At 37.0% G+C, this 17,684-nt stretch overlaps 1 protein-coding gene across 17 annotated transcripts in view; it reads left to right on the plus strand.

The window, feature by feature from the left end:
* Positions 1 to 17,684, plus strand: part of SLC38A9 (solute carrier family 38 member 9) — a 49,139-nt gene that overhangs the window by 13,096 nt on the left and 18,359 nt on the right. For 16 of the 17 annotated variants that reach the window (XM_090131614.1, XM_090131605.1, XM_090131610.1 and 13 more), the window contains 9 exons: positions 3,723 to 3,855; positions 4,389 to 4,510; positions 4,643 to 4,706; positions 4,817 to 4,910; positions 5,699 to 5,869; positions 8,415 to 8,474; positions 10,613 to 10,810; positions 12,933 to 13,040; positions 15,215 to 15,321. In XM_090131614.1, the coding sequence (XP_089987740.1) occupies positions 3,723 to 3,855; positions 4,389 to 4,510; positions 4,643 to 4,706; positions 4,817 to 4,910; positions 5,699 to 5,869; positions 8,415 to 8,474; positions 10,613 to 10,810; positions 12,933 to 13,040; positions 15,215 to 15,321 (1,057 nt within the window). The remainder of the gene's footprint in view (positions 1 to 3,722; positions 3,856 to 4,388; positions 4,511 to 4,642; positions 4,707 to 4,816; positions 4,911 to 5,698; positions 5,870 to 8,414; positions 8,475 to 10,612; positions 10,811 to 12,932; positions 13,041 to 15,214; positions 15,322 to 17,684) is intronic. The other variant, XM_090131617.1, reaches the window with a different exon arrangement.

A 17,684-nucleotide genomic window follows, 5' to 3' on the forward strand; every position in this document is an offset into this window, starting at 1 on the left:
GTGAGATTATATGTAGCTTGCAAAACAAAATTACTTATTCTGTTCTTTCCCCATCCTTCCAAATCCGACATTTGAGGTTTACACAGCGTAATACTTGGAAACAGCTCTAATCATGAATATCTCTTTTCATTTTCTTTGCTACCCAAGTTTATGATGTGAGAAAGTTTGGACAACAGCTCTCTCTTTTTGTAGACCAGCACTAGATTTTCATTAACTGTGTTTCTTTGTGAGAGAAATAAGTAGCAGATGAGCACATTACAGGTTTGCAGGGAATGGTTTCTGAAGTACATGTATGGGAGGTATGGGTCTCCTGCATGGAATCCTGCATGTAGTCTCTACTCACTCTGTTGTGGAAAGCAGCCATGTTTTACTGGTGTATTTGTCTTGCTAAAAAGAGCATTGGTTTTCATGTTGGCTATTGGAATACAAGTTGTAATTGTGTTTGTTGGTGTGGATATAATACATCTGTGGATACTGCCATCTATCTCAGTGCACAGTAATTGTCTGTACTGTTCTGCATTAATAGTCACAACCTTTAGTCATGTCCCTCAGATCACATTGTCCCACATCCTTTTCATACTCATTTTGCCACATGAGTTATACAGTGAGATTGCTTGTATAAATCGGGAAGTTTTCTAGGATCTGTTGCAACTGCAGATGCTTGTATGTACAGACTGCTTGTCTACTAAACTTAAGGTCCCTATGAAAGAATTTACCAAAATGCAACCCAAATTGTGTCCTACCTCCTTTGGGCTTTGAAAATCTTAAAGTACTGTCTTGAAAGCTTTTGGACATGCCTGATTATGCCCTATGGCCAGTCTTTGATCTGAGTATGACTGGGGGCTTGGTAATGGCCTTGATCCTAAACAAGAGTGCTACCTACACCCGATGAGATCAAAGAGGAAGATTATATCCTAGTCTGCCTATCTAACTTGCTAATGTTTTCAGGGAGACCTGTAGCAACTGTAGAACTGATGAGGGATCAGTCTGTCTTATCATAGTCACTTGCTCAAAATGACTGAAGGTATTCTGAGGACATTGGTATTCTGAGGGGAAAAAAAAATCAATTACTGCTTTAGATGGCTATCAGTCTCAACCGATGTACACCAGAAGGGTGTAACTGATGTTACCAGAAGGGGAAGTCACCCAAGAACTGTCTGCATTAAACACGTATTCCTCCAGGCAGAAAGCAGCAGCAACACAAATACAGAATTTCCTTGAGGTTATTTTATTTTACCTGTTTGTTTGTTTATTTGTTTCCATCACACATATATATTTGATTCTAAATCATGCTATTCTGTTTTATAGGGTAGTGGCTTTTTGCTTATTCAATCCAGACAATGATCAAAATACTGAAGAACATGAAATTTCTTTATTTAAAGAATTTTCTACCCACTAAAAGATATGTTTCTGTTGTACATCATTTTTTTTCTTAATACTCACTTGGTCAAAAACTAACACTACTGCTTTCCCCATAAAATAGAATGTCGTATTCATGTTTTCTGTTATTTTGCCTTTAAAATAATCTGTGGCTTTAACTTGAGTTGCTTAGAAAATAATCTGCCACTGTATTCCAGTCTGGAATTATTTCCTTTGATGGCCATGTCAATAGTTTTTCAACATCAGGCTGAAAGATGCCTTTGCCATAGATCTGTCTGCTTTAAAGCTGAACGTAGACTTTGTCTCAGTGTAACTTTTTCACACCGACAAAGGAAGATTTAGGGTTGTATCAGTAACATTAACTTGACATGGGGAGAGAGTGGTCCTTGTGAAGCTCTTTGCTCTATGCAGCAGCTGTATAATTAGCAAAGCGTACTTTCAGTTCTATTTTGTGTTTTAATAAAAAAAAAAAAAAGAGCACATTTGAGGAGGCATTCAAACATACCATGTTTCCTGTTTTCATTGCAACAATCTTTATTATACGGCTCTTCTAATGAAATATTTTTTCAGCAGTGTCCAATGATTGGATCAACCCAATACATTTGGAACTAAAAAAAGTTAAGTCCCTTAAAGCTGGCAATCCATGAGTATTTTTCTTTGTGAAATAACACCTGCAGAGTTATGTGCACTTCAGGCTTGATCATTAAGACTATGGCTTAAAACTTATTTCTGTTTAGTTGTGACAAAATCTTAATTGTTTATAGGAACACCCTAGTAGTCCACATACAAAATCAGCATTTTCCCCTTCATTTTGTGAACTCTTTAAAAAAAAACAAAAAACCACCTCAGTGTGGAATGCTTTAAGAACTGAAAGTGTGTCCACTTTCATTTTAGTCTATGTGAAATGGTTTAGCAAGTCTAAACAATTTTTTTCCATAGTGAAGGAGGATATAAGAAGTAATGATGTCTTAAGATGAAGGAAAGAATGATTAACTTGTAGAGGAGTGAAGAGTGAGATAGTTTTCTCTAATTGTTTAGTTTTTTCTCTACTGGTTTATTTGTTTCCTACAAATACTCATAACTGCTGTGCCTGTTAAGCATTTAGGATTGAGGCCATGCTAAAACTTGAAGACTGAGCGTCATCTGTTCAAAGATACCACAGCTGACTTCAAAGCAATATTCCTTTTCTTTCCTCCAGATAAATGGGAAGGAAATGCTTAATGATTCACATGAGAAAAGAATGAAACCTTTGTTACTGAGAGCAGTGGCAGGAGAGTTTCCTTTGTAGGTCTGAGCCAGAAAGGTGTATTGAGGATGTCATTCAAATAGGCCATGATCGTATTACAGTAAAAATGGCATGGATTTATTGCTGATTTAATTTTTACTGTTGGTAGCCTTAAACATGATGAGATCTCTGCTAGGGATTTGTGTTGTAGCATCAGGAGCAGGAAAAACTGCAGCTATCAATCTGCTTGCTCCATGTGTAATAATATATAATAAAATAATATATAATAAATATATAAATATATAAATAATATATAATAAAATAATGTAACACATAGAGAAAACTTTGGTGGAGGTGGCTGCATTCTTCTGCAGTGGCCGTGACGACACCTGCAGTACCTGTATAACTAGAGAAGAGGGAAAGGAAGGCCACCTTCCTGCTGTATGTCTGTGTTTGAGAGGGTATGTCTGGACTGTGGGGCATCTGTTGCTGGGAATCTCTTTCTCTGTAATTAGTCTAAATTTGAAAGGAAATCTGAAGGTGATTCAGAATTGAAAGTGGACATCTACTGTTCAGTGGCAAAGTCTAGTCCTGGTTTTTTTGGCTCAGAAGTACCACACTGATTTATTTGGCTTGGTTTCATCTGCATTAAACACAATTTTATGCAGTGTTTTTGGCTAGATTATTAGTTCCCAGCCTTTTTTTAGCTGGTTCTCCCTCTGCTTATTCCTCTTCTTTTCTGTCTTCTTTCTGTTTCTGCCTTACTCGCGCCTTCTGTTTCTAGCTCTATTCCTCATTGCTTGTTCTGGCAACACAAGTTATTAATGTTAATGTGCTTGGCCAAGCTCATTAATGTTGTATTACTGATGTGACTCATTGCTGAAAGCAAGTAGACTGGATATTAGGTCTGAATTTTGATGTTAGGTTATTATGCAGAATCTGAGCAATGTAGATTATATAAAGATTTGATGGTTTCAGTCACAGCATTTGTTTTTTGTCAATGAATGACAGACATGGCCAGAGTGATTCTAAGCTGTTCTCTGAATTATGTTACTTCTTGTAGTACAGGATTGCTAAAAATATTCCTTTCTTTTCATTTTTCATCCCCCTCCTTTAGACCATTTCATGTGGAGCCTACAAACATAGTCAGCGCCAATGATGACATGCAAAGAGTCTCTGACGAAGCTTCAGCAATGAATAAGCGGATTCATTACTATAGCAGGCTCACATCTCCTTCAGACAAGGCATTGGTGAGACAAAGGGCCAGATGAATTGAGTGTTGGGTCTTCCACAGGCTAGGTATATAAAAGAAGTACAAACTATGGTAGGGGGGAAACTAATCTGTAGTTTGCTTTGGAGTAGCTGACAAACTTTCCTGTTATCACAAGTCAACATCAAATTCTTCTATCTTTACTATCTAAGAAAAGATACAATTTTAATTTTGGAAGAGTGGTCCAGGCTGTCCAGATAGATGTACTCATTGCTGTCCTCTATGAGGAGAATTTAAGCACCAATCAGCTGTGGTGATTGAGCTATGTCTGTGTGATTGAGCTCTGTATGTTACCAGTCTTTTTCAGAAGAAAATCTGTCTTTCTACTGCTTAGTTAAGAATCCAGTGAACGGTTTTTAATGCTCTTAAAAAAAATAAAAATCATGGTCCACTTCTTTTCCTTCTGCAGCGTGCTTTTCCTGGAAAGATTTTGTTTTACAGCAGTTGTCTTGCTATATTTGGGGTAATACTTATTTTGATGCTACTGATTATTCCTTTTTATTCTTTTGTTAGGTTGCTCCTGATCACGTACTTCCAGCTCCTGATGAAATCTATGTATATAGTCCATTAGGAACTGCTTTTAAAGTTGACAGTTGCACAGATGGCTACGGTAAAAACTCCAGTATAGTGACAATGTATGTTAAGCACCTTCTCACACAGTAGCCATAAAATGCATTTTTTTGAATATTCTGTATTTTATCTAAGAAAGTAGTATGGAAAGAAGTCTTTTTAAAATCATTCACTGACTTGTTAACTTTTCTTCCTAGATTTGTTATATGGAACACAATGATGGGCACATCTATATTAAGTATCCCATGGGGAATAAAACAGGTAAAAATATGAAAAATATATGCTCATGAAAATGTTTTTGGCAACATTGGCTTGCTCTTCATTTTTCTGTAGCATTATTGATACAGTGTTGTTTTTTTCCCTCTAAACAGGCAGGATTTACTTCTGGAATCATTCTTATCATACTGATGGGCATTTTGACACTTTATTGCTGTTACAGAGTTGTGAAATCACGAAAAATGATACGTAAGCTTCATGATGCGAATATTTCCACACAAGTGTGAAATACAGAGTTTTAATAGTTTGTTGTATGCCTGTATACTGGAATACTTGTATATAAAAAATAAATTGTTTCCGATTGTAAAGGAATTAGGTTCTTACTGTCATTTAGCCATCTGACAGCTGTAGTTCTGCTGTCTATGAAATATGCATAATTGAAGGCATTTATGTACTCTGCAGTCTGTATTGGATGCAATTTCTGTATGATTGTGTCACTGAGGGTATATCTACTTTGAGTGTATTTTTATTATTCAATACTCATATCTGTTGATCTTTTACACATAAACTACCACCTTACTTGTTCAAATGAAAGCAGTTAAGATCTACTGCTCCAACATGTAGCTCATTTCCAAGTATTATTGAGGACTGTAACTTCTGCAGAAAGCTTAGCTGCAAATGCAAATGCATTTTTTTGGCCCAAACCCTTGGTGCCTGTGCTTCTGAAAGTATTCAAAGTAGTAGTATTGCTGCATTTCTTCAATCTAAAGCCTCTAATTCTTCAGGCTTCCTGTGTAGAACAAGCAACATTAATGTCATAAACTATGTGAAGAAGAACAGCATTATGAATTTTGTACTTAAAATTTAATAGCAACCTTCTTAGCTCTTGGAAACCTTATGAATTTGTTTCAGAATTCAGAAAAAAATCATCTTGTTCTTTTATGAAGAATTCTAGTGACCCTAATATAACATTACATTTTGTTTAGATTTCTAATTTTTTTTATTATTATTATTTATTTATTTTTAATCTTCTTCAGCTTTAATAGATACCTCGAACTGGGAATTCCCAGATGTTTGCAAGTATTATTTTGGATCTTTCGGTCAATGGTCAAGCCTCTTATTTTCTATGGTATCACTTGTTGGAGCCATGATCGTTTATTGGGTGCTTATGTCCAATTTTCTGTTCAACACAGGAAAGTTTATATACAGTAAGTATTAATCTTTGGTTTATTTAAACAGCTGTCTTGTTTAAAGATCAAGACTTCGGTTTATACTCAGAAAGGATTGTCCCATTTATTTAATTTTGATTTTGTTACTTTCTGTGAAATGTCAAGTAAGAATAAGTAAGTGCGGATTTGTTGGCATAGTCACTTACATGTTTTCAAAGCCAGTTTCTCAATTTCTCAGTATGTGTTTCTAATAAATGACAGAGTACCAGTTAACTGGCTAGCAAGTGAGTACAAACTTCTTGGTCTAGTTTAAAAAACACGTTTTCATTGTTGGGCTTAAAAAAAATCCCAAACTCAATCCTGACTTGTTTCTTTCCACTTTGTATTTCACCCCCTCCTTGTTTGTGCTGATGTAACTATTCGGAATGATCCAAGTTAATGAAAAAGATCTCCACCTAAGAATCACAGAATCATGGAATTGTGCAGGTTGGAAAAGACCTTGAAGATCATCAAATCCAACCACAAACTACTAACAATCTAACTCTAACAACCTTCTGCTAAATCATGTCCCTGAGCACCACATCCAAACAGTTTTTAAACACATCCAGGGGTGGTGACTCCACCACCTCCCTGGGCAGCCTATTCCAGTGCTTAACAACGCTTTCTGTAAAGAAGTTTTCCTGATATGCAACCTAAACCTCCCCTGGCACAACTTGAGGCCATTTCTCTTCATCCTGTCACCAGTGAGAAGAGACCAATACCACACTCTCTGCAATCACCTTTCAGGTACTCCCCTCAGCCTCCTTCTCCCCGGACTAAACAGCCTCAGTTCCTTCAGTCTCTCCTCGTAGGGCATGTTCTCCAAGCCCTTCACAAGCCTTGTTGCCTTTCTTTGGACCTGCTCCAGCACCTCAATGTCCTTTCTGTACTGAGGTGCCCAAAACTGCACACAGTACTTGAGGTGAGGCCTTGCCAATGGTGAATACAGGGGCAGGTTTACTTCTGTAGTCCTGCTTGCCACACCATTTCTGATACAGGCCAGGATGCCATTGGTCTTCTTGGCCACCTGGGCACACTGCTGGCTCATATTCAGCTGACTGTCCATCAGTACACCAAGGTCCCGTTCTGTCAGGCAAAAAAAAAAAAAAGAAGTTTAATTCTAGTTTCCAGCAAATGAAGTGTATATATACGTATATAGCCTTATAGACCATTTCTAGCATCCTTGAAGGAATGATGAACAGTAGCACAGTGAGAGAACAATTTTTAGTCTGGCATTGCTACAGAAGAAAATCTTGGTTGTTTACACCCTCTATGTGTGCAGACACACAGGCTTTTGTGGATACAATCAATTAGATGTGTAGAGTTATGGGAATAAAAGATGGAATTGTGAGCTTTGAAAATCTGACTAATAGTGTTAAATAGCACTACTAAATTTTGAAAGCTTCTGTTTTGAATGTAATTAACAAATCTTTTTTGAGGCATATAACAGCAGAGATACTTATGCCCCCTAAGCAAAGTTTAATTAGAGTCTCATCATCCCTGAAGGACCCACATTACTTTATTGAGTAATTAATGCATTATTTTATAGCTGACCTAATTCATATGTTCTTAAGGCCATTTCATTATAGAGTTTGTTTTTCTTTATAAGGTTAGCATTTTAATCCTTAGTTATTCTAAGCCAAAACATTCTGATTCTGTTAAGCAAATTTGAGAATCATCACAATAGGTAGTTTTCTAGGAAAAGAAATTCTTTTTTGTATGAGAAACAAGCTGCTCTTAATTGCTTTAAAAATCAGAAGCCTTCTATCCTATTTGATTTTCTGTGTGCATAATACATCCACATGCAGCAGAAGCAAATTTTAACCAGAGAGATACTAATTAAATTTACAGGCTGATGGGCATTTTCTGCATGCTTCTGTATATACGTAAATATAAGGAGATAGCACTCTCTTACTGATCAAGTTTGAGAAACCTGAAAATCTTTTTACTTGCAGTAAAGTAGCACAGGAGTACAGTTGAGATAAAGTACTATGAGAGGTGACTGGAGATACTGAGACTTAAACATTTTTCCAGAAATGACATTATTTAAAAAACAACATGGAGGGGGAAAAAAAATAAAAAAATAAAAAGAAAAAAAGAAAAAAAAACATCCTTCAGGCTCTGAAGAAAGATTAGAAGAAATGAGTAGGGGAAGATTTATCTATATAATATTGTATGGATTAAGGTTATGGTTGAGTACACCTTTTTTTTTTTCTGTCCCAAAATAAACTGATTTTTGAGATGCATCTCCTCAGTAATCTACTATGCAACACTGCAGTCAAGGAGCAGGAACAGGTGAAAGTGTGCTGGGGGAATAGGAATGAGCAACGGAAAGGGTATGCTTGGGTATTGCATAGATGGAGGGGACTGCTGAGAACGAAGTGGTGCAGTGGTCCTTGAAATACCCATCTGAAGTTGGTGGGAAGTGCTAATTGCATATTGCAGCTCTGATGTTATTTTTTCAAAATGTTTCCCTAACGTTTTTGTTAAGTTAACAGGTAAGAACCTAATAGAACGTTGCAAATATGATTATTTTTTTTTTCAGACTTTGTTCATGATATCAATGTAACTGATATTGTTCCAGGCACAAATGGAAGTAACAAAGGTAAGAAGCACTTACTAGTTTGGAGGGGAGAGAGTTTCAAGGCAGTTTTAATGCATGAATTTTAACCCTGTTACAGTTACAAAATGTATAAACTAAGTTTTAACTATGTTTTTAGAAAGCTAGCGTTTTCTATCTGATGTTTCTGCTTCTACAGTTAACTACACTTGGAAAGATCAATAATTTAAAATGAAACAGCAGTGGGGGAGAGGGCAAGGCTTAAGAAATATATTACAAATTAGTGTATACCCAGCTAGGTACTCCTAAAAGCCATGAATGTTAGATCAATTAACAGCTGTGTGATTAGGAGTTTCCTTAAGGAATTTTAACCTTTGCACCCTGAAACTGAGGCATAGGAAGTGTGTTTTCTGTTGAAAATTTTTGGCTGAGTGGTTTTTGCTCCTCAATAACTCTGCAGGATTTATTTATTTATTTATTTTAATTCTGTAAGCTTTTTTTTTTTTTTTTAATTGCTGAACACAGAAATAAGCATCCAGCTGCATGAGTGTCTGCTTGTTTTTGCGGAGAGTCTAACATGCTCTAAGACAAGAACCTGCATTCAATTATGAAGGTGGATTGAGAGTTTTCAAATAGGCAGAGTGTAACACACAGTGAAGGGGGGAGCTTACACGTCATCAGCTTCAGGTCTTTCTGCCTTGATGTACTAAGTAACTTGACATGTAGTTCTACTTTATGAAGCTGAAAGCTTTCTTTATTCTAAGCTCTTAAGAGGATAGGGAAACACTTCAGAAACAGCTGTGTCACACCAGCTGTAATAGTGTTTCTGGAGTGCAGCTATTTGGAATCAGGTGAGGGAACTCAGAAATAATTCTGAAAACCAGTTGATTTGCATTTGAATTAGTGCTGAACTCTGTTTCTCCATAAGTCCTTATGAGCAAGGCACCAGAAGCTGCTGCTGTGTTTTTTCTCTTTTTGGTCTCTGTGCTTCTCCTGTTTCATCCCATTCTCTGGCAGCAGGAGAAGTAACTTAAAGACAAAGTTAGAAAACCATATTCCTCTATTCCACATCATCCTCTGCTTACTGGAAGATTCAGTGCAGATGCTGCACAGAACTAAGGGCTGCTAGATAGTCAGATGTCTCTTGGCTGGGTATCTGGGGGGAGATCACGAAAAAACAAAAGCATTTTTCAAGGTCTGTGAAACAGTCCTCTTATAAGTAATGTAATGCAAGTAAGAATATTGGAAGAAACATAATGGTCTCAAAAAACTTGATAGAACACTTCATACACCTTTGCCTTTGTAACAAAATACTCATGAAGGCTTTGTGGGAGGCAGGCTATAAAATATTGTGGAATGCCAAGATTGGAAAGGAGAAATCACAAGAACTGTAAGACAGATTCGTATTTCAACATATAATTTGTAGACATATGTTAGAAAGAAATGCCAGTATTAACCAGAAGCAAATAGGCATATTTTCACCACAGGATCTTTTATGTTTGGTTCATTTTGTTCCAGTCACTTGTTAAGGTGCTGTTCAGGTGTTACCATGTAACAGGAATTTGACATTCTCTTTTCAGAGAATTATGTGTGTATTTCTCACGTTGCTTCTGTAGTCTGGAAGTGACTTACTTGCAACCTGACATTACACCAAGATGAGAGTATGTTTGCTTTGGTACATGAGTTTTAGACCTGCCACTGGTAATCATAGCTTTCTTGTCAAGCTGTTTGTGTGTTCCCAGACAACATGCAGTGATGCAGATTCTTTTGTAGACAGATGTGCTGGCATTTATTAATATGATGTTAAGAGTGCTGGACAGATCTCAATGCTAAGCGTGAAGTCAAATGTGGAGGTGTGCTGCTCTGACTGAATTTGGGCAGATGTGTTAGGCACAGAGCATGGCTGCAGATAGGTAACCCTGGAGACTCTATGCAAAAACTCAGGCTACAAACAAACGAGTGTTTCTGTTGTGCTCAGCTTATAGTACAAGGTGCACAGCAGGGAAACTGTAGCACTGAACTACTGATAACAAACAGAAAGTAAGACCTAAGTTGCTAAACGTTGCTTTTGGTTCTTCTCCCTAGAGGAAAAGCACAATCCAGAAATTATGGGATCTTAGCAGTGAAAACTATGTGCAAGTGAAATTCTTTTCATCTGGGTATATTTTTATTTTCCTTTTCAGTCATTTGTCCCAATGCTGCTAGTGATCACCCACCACAGAACCGGAGTATGATATTCTCTTCTGGCAACAGTACAGATTTTCAGCTCTTTGAGGAGTGGTGGAGCAAATCACAAACAGTACCATTTTACTTGATTGCTGTTCTTCTACCCCTGCTAAATCTGAAGTCTCCATCCTTCTTTGCAAAGTTTAATGTCCTAGGTAGGTAACAAGTACTACTAAAGCATTTATTTATTGTGTCTGAAGTATATAAAAAAGACTGAAAACTATTCCAGTGAGCAGCTGGCAATTCATAGGTCGGTTTGTTAATCACCTGCAGACTTTCCACCCTGTTTTGCTTGAGCCTTGTGGTTAGTAGGAAATGATTTTTTTCCCTTTGCTCCCTTGATAATCCTGTATAAATTCCATTGTATTTGCAACAAATTTTCCCAAACTGTGGTACACACTGCAGTGCAGTGTTTGATACGTACAACTTTGGCCCAACCAGTCAGATACATCCTTCCTCATCTGGTAAGTATTTGAACAGGCAGTTATTTCCAAAGATAAGTACTTCAGACCTGAAGTAATTTGACATTAATCAATGTATTAATTCACAGCAACATCAGTCAGTCAGTCCTTGTAACCTGCTGCTGTGCTTTGCTTCAGCTCAGCTTCTGGCCTTTCTGTACTACAAGGACAAAAATTGTGACTTCTCCTTGCTTTTGTGCATTGAGATAGAAGAACAAAGCAGTTGGGAATGGTAAAGTAGATAAAGTGCATAAGTGATAGTGGGGGCAGTTACTTTTCATGGTGTTAGAAGGCATTGCATTGAAGCCAATTCTGAAGAGAATGGGAAAAAAACAGGTGGAAAATACAGAACTGTTTGAAAAAGATGGAGGTGTATTGTAAAGAACGTATTAGGCAGGGAACTGAAGACCTTGTTTAGCCAGAGTGACAGTGAATTAGAGCTTGTAACTGCTATTGCTGGATCTAATGAATGGAATATAATATATTATTCAAATAAATATATATTTATTCAAATAATATATTTGAGTATTGTAATCAATATATTATTCAAATAAATAGGAATTTGAGTGAGTGATAGGGCTTCTTTCTAAAAAGTAAGGTGTTTATATAGAATATCAAGTTTAGGGTTAAGAAAATATTTTTCAGGTGAGACATGCCATAAATATATCTGCTTTTAAAATAAGCACTCCATCACAGGCATCTGTTTTTCAATTGAGAACTAGCCTGTCTATTAGAGCATGAATTTTCTCATAACTTCATTATTATCTAATGCAGAACGTTTTCAAAGCTGCTTTAGCTTCTGTAAATCTTGTAAGTTTTTCAGACAAGAATTGGAAGGCTATTTTTCATGTACTAAAATGAATCTTGGTAGAAAACTCTTGCTTATCTTCATACTTATGGAAACCTAAGTCGTAAAGAAACTATGGACAATTTTAGCTGTTAAGTAGATCCTATAGAACAGAACCTTTTATCTTCTTAGTCTTTGACTGTATTTTTGTAATTTATCTTGTAGCCTTGGAAATAATACAATATTGTTGACCTGGAGGTTGCATAACAGTAGTCTTAATTACTGATGCAAGGTTTTCTTCAATTTCTGAGTAATTATTATTCTGCCCTTCTTCTGCCCTTCTCTTTTAAGTGTCTGAAGCCAAGTTCATACTCTCTCTGTCTAACAGGCAGACACAGCAAGCATTGATACAAACTGTAATCTTATTCATAATCCTCTAGCAGTGCAGATTGTTGCTGGATGACTCTGGGCCAATGAGATGGAATTCAAATCCTGTATTATGACCAAAGTTCTCCATGATCATGACAAATTTTAAAGTTATCAAGAGTTGTTATCAAACTTTTATCTCCCAGTTTAAAGTTGACACTGTAGTAAGCATTAATTTGTCTCTCACTGGGCTATTCAGTCAAGGACTGAATGAATGGACACTGAGATAGCTATGCTATCTTTGGCCAGCTATGTCTCATGTCAGATTAGAATCCTGACAGTTGAATCTAGAATCCATCTGTTATCGTCTAGAGTTCTCCCTACCTAACTAGCATGAGGGATTGCTGGTTCACTGTGACTAATGCAGTATTTGCAGAACATTAGACATGCTTAATGTGTGCATTCAGTGCAAGTGCATTGCTCTTTCTCTCTGACATATAAAAAAAAAAAGAAACTAAAAGAAAATTTAGAACTGTTTTGTATTTTTAAGAATGAATACCACCTGTAAGAGTTTTGGCTACTGATAACTGGTTGGATGGAGCAAGGAAAAGCACAGCAAAAATACTTTCTATTGCCTCTTGGTATTTGTTTGGTCTTTTCTAGGTACGGTTTCAGTTATCTACTTAGTTCTTTTGGTTACTGTAAAGGCTGCTCACCTGGGAATCCACTTAGAATTCAACTGGTTTACAGAGAATGAATTTTTTGTACCAGGTAAGATAATTAAGAATGTAACGAAACATATATGATGGGCTTAATTGCTTTCTAAAACAATTTACAAATGTCGGTCTTGTTCACCTCTTAACATCTTTGTGAGGTAAGCAGAGTAAGGAAATGCTGTCTGAAGTTGCATCTGGAGGAGCAGGAATCTCCACTTTCCAACAGATGTTAGCTTTCCGGTATCCTTTTTTCCTTTCTTGAATGTTGTTTTGCTTTCCCCCCTCTCTCACAATGACATTACAAATCACCCTGTGAGATGTTATGTTTGTATAAACAGTCCTACTGAATGAACAGATAGTCTAAAGAGATCAGTTTCTCGGTTTAGGAGACCTCAAAAGAGAGATGAGGGCAGGATCTTAAGCTGTTTTGCCCCACTCTTTACAGGAGTTGTGTCTTCTAATATTATTGTAAAGTCATGGAATGATTAGAGTTGGAAGGGCATTTAAAGACTATCCACTTCCAACTCAGAGGCAGTATTGCCACCCACTAGATCAGGTCACCTTATACTGAATTGAATCACTCCCTCTGATATATAGCATTACATTTGTAAGAAGTGGAGTACCTAGTGATTAGACTATTTCAGCAACATTACTAATACTGTTAGAATACAGACGAAGCATGTAGGTGATGCATACAAATGCAGCTACAGCAGGTTGTTTTAGTGATGAGGAAAACAATTCTGAAAGAAATTCTGAATCTGATGGTTCCGTTTTTATTATTGACATTAAAGTAGTGGATGGAAAACAAGCCCAAAACTTGCACTCTGAATCTACTGGTAGCACATCGTACTTGTTAGATACTGAAAATACAGTAAATCCAGCTTTATAGAAAGTATATTCTATCAAACTTGTTGATAGTTGTCCTTTGTTAATTGCTTGAAGTGTTTTTAACTGGCTCACCTCATAGCAGTTTAGAGAAAGCTGATTTAGATATTCTTGCATAGAGGTCTGTGTGGTCTCTGAGGATTTTTGAGCATCTGATGAGTGTTTTGCTATATTGCTGGATGTTTTCCAGAGGCTGAGCTAGCTCTGGCATCTCCAATTCCTGTAACTCTCTCAAGTATATATCCTTTTATAATATCAACAAAGATTGTGCTTTAATAGTGTTACGGCATTAGTAAATTCTTAGATAAGTTGCAGCACTTCAAGGAAAAGTATTGTGGACATAATCGCAGAATTGCAAGGATTGGAAAGGAACTCTAGAAATCACTGAGTCCAACCTCTCTGCTAAAGCTGTTTTCCTACAGTAGGTTGCACAGGTAGGCATCCAGATGAATCTTGAATATCTCCAAAGAAGGAAACTCCACAACCTTTCTGGACGACCTGTTCCAGTGCTCCATCACCCTCACTGTAAAGTTCTTCCACCTCCTTGTGTGGAGCTTTTTATGTTCTAGTTTTTGACTGTCTAGAATCCCTTGTCCTGTCATTATACAGCACTGAAAAGAGTCTGGCCATGTCCAATTACTTCCTACACTTCAGATATTTATGAGCATTGATCAGATACTCTCTCAGTTTTTTCTTCTAGGCTGAACAGACCCTTCAAATATTCAGCATAACATAGTCCTTTTAGTATTCAAAGAAACAATACACTGCTATTTCCATGGAGACTAAAGATTAAAAAAAGGTATTACTGATGCTATAAAGGGTTAGAGAAGGGGCTCGTACCCTGGTTTTGAAATAGCATCTCTTTAACATCTGCATATGGCAGTTTTCTTCTAGAAGCGTAACCAGCTTGCTAGTCTTCATCATTTTCAAAAACAAAGGAAGCTCACAGAGCATGTAATAGGTTTCCTCTTATTTCCATTTTTGGGGACCAGAACATTTACAATTGCAGTGGAACCAATTCCTGCCTCAAAAATTCTCTGCAGTTACACTGTTGAGAAGCAGGAAGGCTTGTATGTTTAAGTCCTAGATTAAGCTGGTAGACTTTAGTGGCTGGGGTCATGCAAGAAACTTTCATGGAGACTGTGTAATATAATAACCACCATCTTCACGCATTTTGTACTTCCTAATTAAATATTTATGTTGGCTATGGTCAAGGACAGATTGTCCCTTTTCAACATGATCATTCTTGCTTTTACAAATAGACTCTACCACACTGTATGTTATCTGCATATTGACAGTGTTTCACAGAAACAAGTTACTAACACTTTTTCTCCCCTCTTTTAGAATTTAGAGTTCTGTTCCCTCAGCTCACAGGGGTTCTAACACTTGCCTTCTTCATTCACAATTGTGTCATCACTCTTCTTCAAAATAACAAGAATCAAGAAAACAACGTAAGTAATTCCACAAGTTTTTGCTGATTTGTAACTAGATTACCATGCAACAGTTATTTTTTCCAGTCTGTTTCTCTTGAAATTAATCCAGAGACTGTAATAGCTTCAGAATATGTAAATTGGTTTTGTGATCTGATAAGAAACCAGTTATACATACTGGCTACCAATGAGTAACAAACGAATGATAGATTTATTCAAATGAAAGTCTTGAGGAACATCCCACGCTTATGTGTGATCAGGCTGACCATTAAGTGGCCAAATTACACAGAAGAAGCAGAAAAACTGACAAGGTTGCTGTAGAAAAAGTCATGGATTTTAAAACAAAAAAGAGGAGAATCTCAAGCACAGAACTGATTCTAGTGGAGACCTGAACTATTGTTCTGTACAACTATAGTTCAGTGCAACTATATGTTGGGTTCTAGATAATGTCTCTTCCGAGAATTGCTTCCGTGGATTTGTGAACTGAAGTTAAGGTTTGCAGAAAAACCTGTTTAGGAAATCCTCAAAGCTGAAGTCTGGGTTGGGAACTTCTGTGATATCTAGTCTTTGGGCTGGTCTTTTAACCTTTGTTACGTACTGCTCATCCACATGAAACTGCACTCTTTCTTCATGTCTTCTAGTCTTAAAAATTGCATAAGGATAGTACAGTGTTAAGAGTTTCAGATACATTTATTTAATTTTCTTTTTCTCACTTGCATTCTGGGATTCCTGTCTAGCTTCAAAATCTTGACAGGAAAGTTAACTACACTAACATAAAAATATTTTTAAATATTAGATGGGTCAAAAACTAGTACATCTGATTTGTTTACTCAGGTGAAGTGCAGGTTATGTACCAGTACATTGAGATGACATGACTTTTTGCTTTGATAAATCTTCATAGTTAGATTTTTTGTCCCTGTGAGCCAAGATAGTGATACCCCTATGAAAAGGAGTCATGAATCCTTTAGGAAGGCTTTTTGTATTTTACAGGCATTTCTAAAAGTTTAACAACTAAAGAGTAGGTTAGCAATGCTCTGGAGAAAGAAAATAAGTAAATTATTCTCAGTGAGTTGTAAGAAAATCTTACAGTACACAAGAGGGCAATATTATGTTTTTCTTAGCTGTGGATTTCACATTCTAAAGGCGCTGTCATTTCTGCAGTCAGCTTTGTATGCAGGGAAGATCTGCTGCCTCCTTGCTGCTTTAAGACTTTTCCTGTCGCTTTACCTCTTCCATTTATATTGGAGGAAGCAGTTAGAGCTGTGAAGACAGCACCTGGAATATTCTCCAGCTTGCTCTTTCTGCATTAAGGAGGAAGAAACTACTGTCTGCTTTTAAATCAGGTTTTCTGAACACCCTTCCTAAGATTTAAGTTGGATTTTGAGGTCAGCATGCATCTCAACAATAATCAGTCCTCAACAATAATCTTGCACTGCAGAAGTGCATTTAAACTGATCAGAAAGAGCACCTTTTCATATAGCGTTATAATAGGAAGCCAAATCTGTGCATTGCTCTTCTAGGAGTTGCGTTTAGCTAAGGATTTTTTTGCCTGTTTCTTTCTGTTTGTAACCCTATAAAAGCTTTTCACTTAGGTCTGCAAACTGCTTTGTAAATATTAATGAAGTTGCTAATGATGTTGCTAAAGAGCTGTTTTATGATTATTTCCCTGCTCTGCTGGACTAAGTTGAAAGTTTATGTGTGTATAGGGATCTCAACCTCTGTGATTGGTCACAGATAGAGAATAACTTTTTCCTGCGTATTTGTATCAACAAGATACACTCTTATGTCAGTATCTCACAGGGATCAAATGGAGACTGCTGCTTAATGAATGGACCAAGATATTAACGTGTCATATCCATGAGCATTCTGTGAAAAGGCGCAGAACTTGACAACCTGCAAAAGTACAACTTGCTGAAACTAGTGGTAATAAGAACTATTTAGGAGAGGTGGAAAAAGAGTAAGAAAAACAATAGCGTGCCTTTTACGAGGTCAGAAATCCAAAACAATAGCAGCTTCCATTCTAGTCAAAGGCATGTATCACTGTCCAAAGTTTAAAACACACATGGGAGGAGAATTCTTCCAGCTGCTGTTCCCATACAGTGCTGTGGGTGTGACGGGAACAGTGAATTGAAGTAAGTCAACTGTCAGCAGCACAGCCTGGAGAAGCCCTGTGAGCATAGTTTTTTGTGTGCAGGTCTGCATTCAGTAATCCTGTGAGATAAAATACTCCCTGCTCTTGTCTCCCAGTGTTCCCCTCTTGTGTCTATCGGTATGTTTGTGCAACTGCACAGTGAACTGGTTTGGAAACTGATTGCACATAAAACTAACAAACCCAAGAAAGATTATTTGTTGTGTTTCTTTGGTTTTGAATCTGGTACACTTCT

The sequence above is a fragment of the Phasianus colchicus genome, chromosome Z (assembly GCF_987193195.1).
Source record: "Phasianus colchicus chromosome Z, bPhaCol1.hap1.1, whole genome shotgun sequence".
NCBI classification, from domain to species: domain Eukaryota; kingdom Metazoa; phylum Chordata; class Aves; order Galliformes; family Phasianidae; genus Phasianus; species Phasianus colchicus.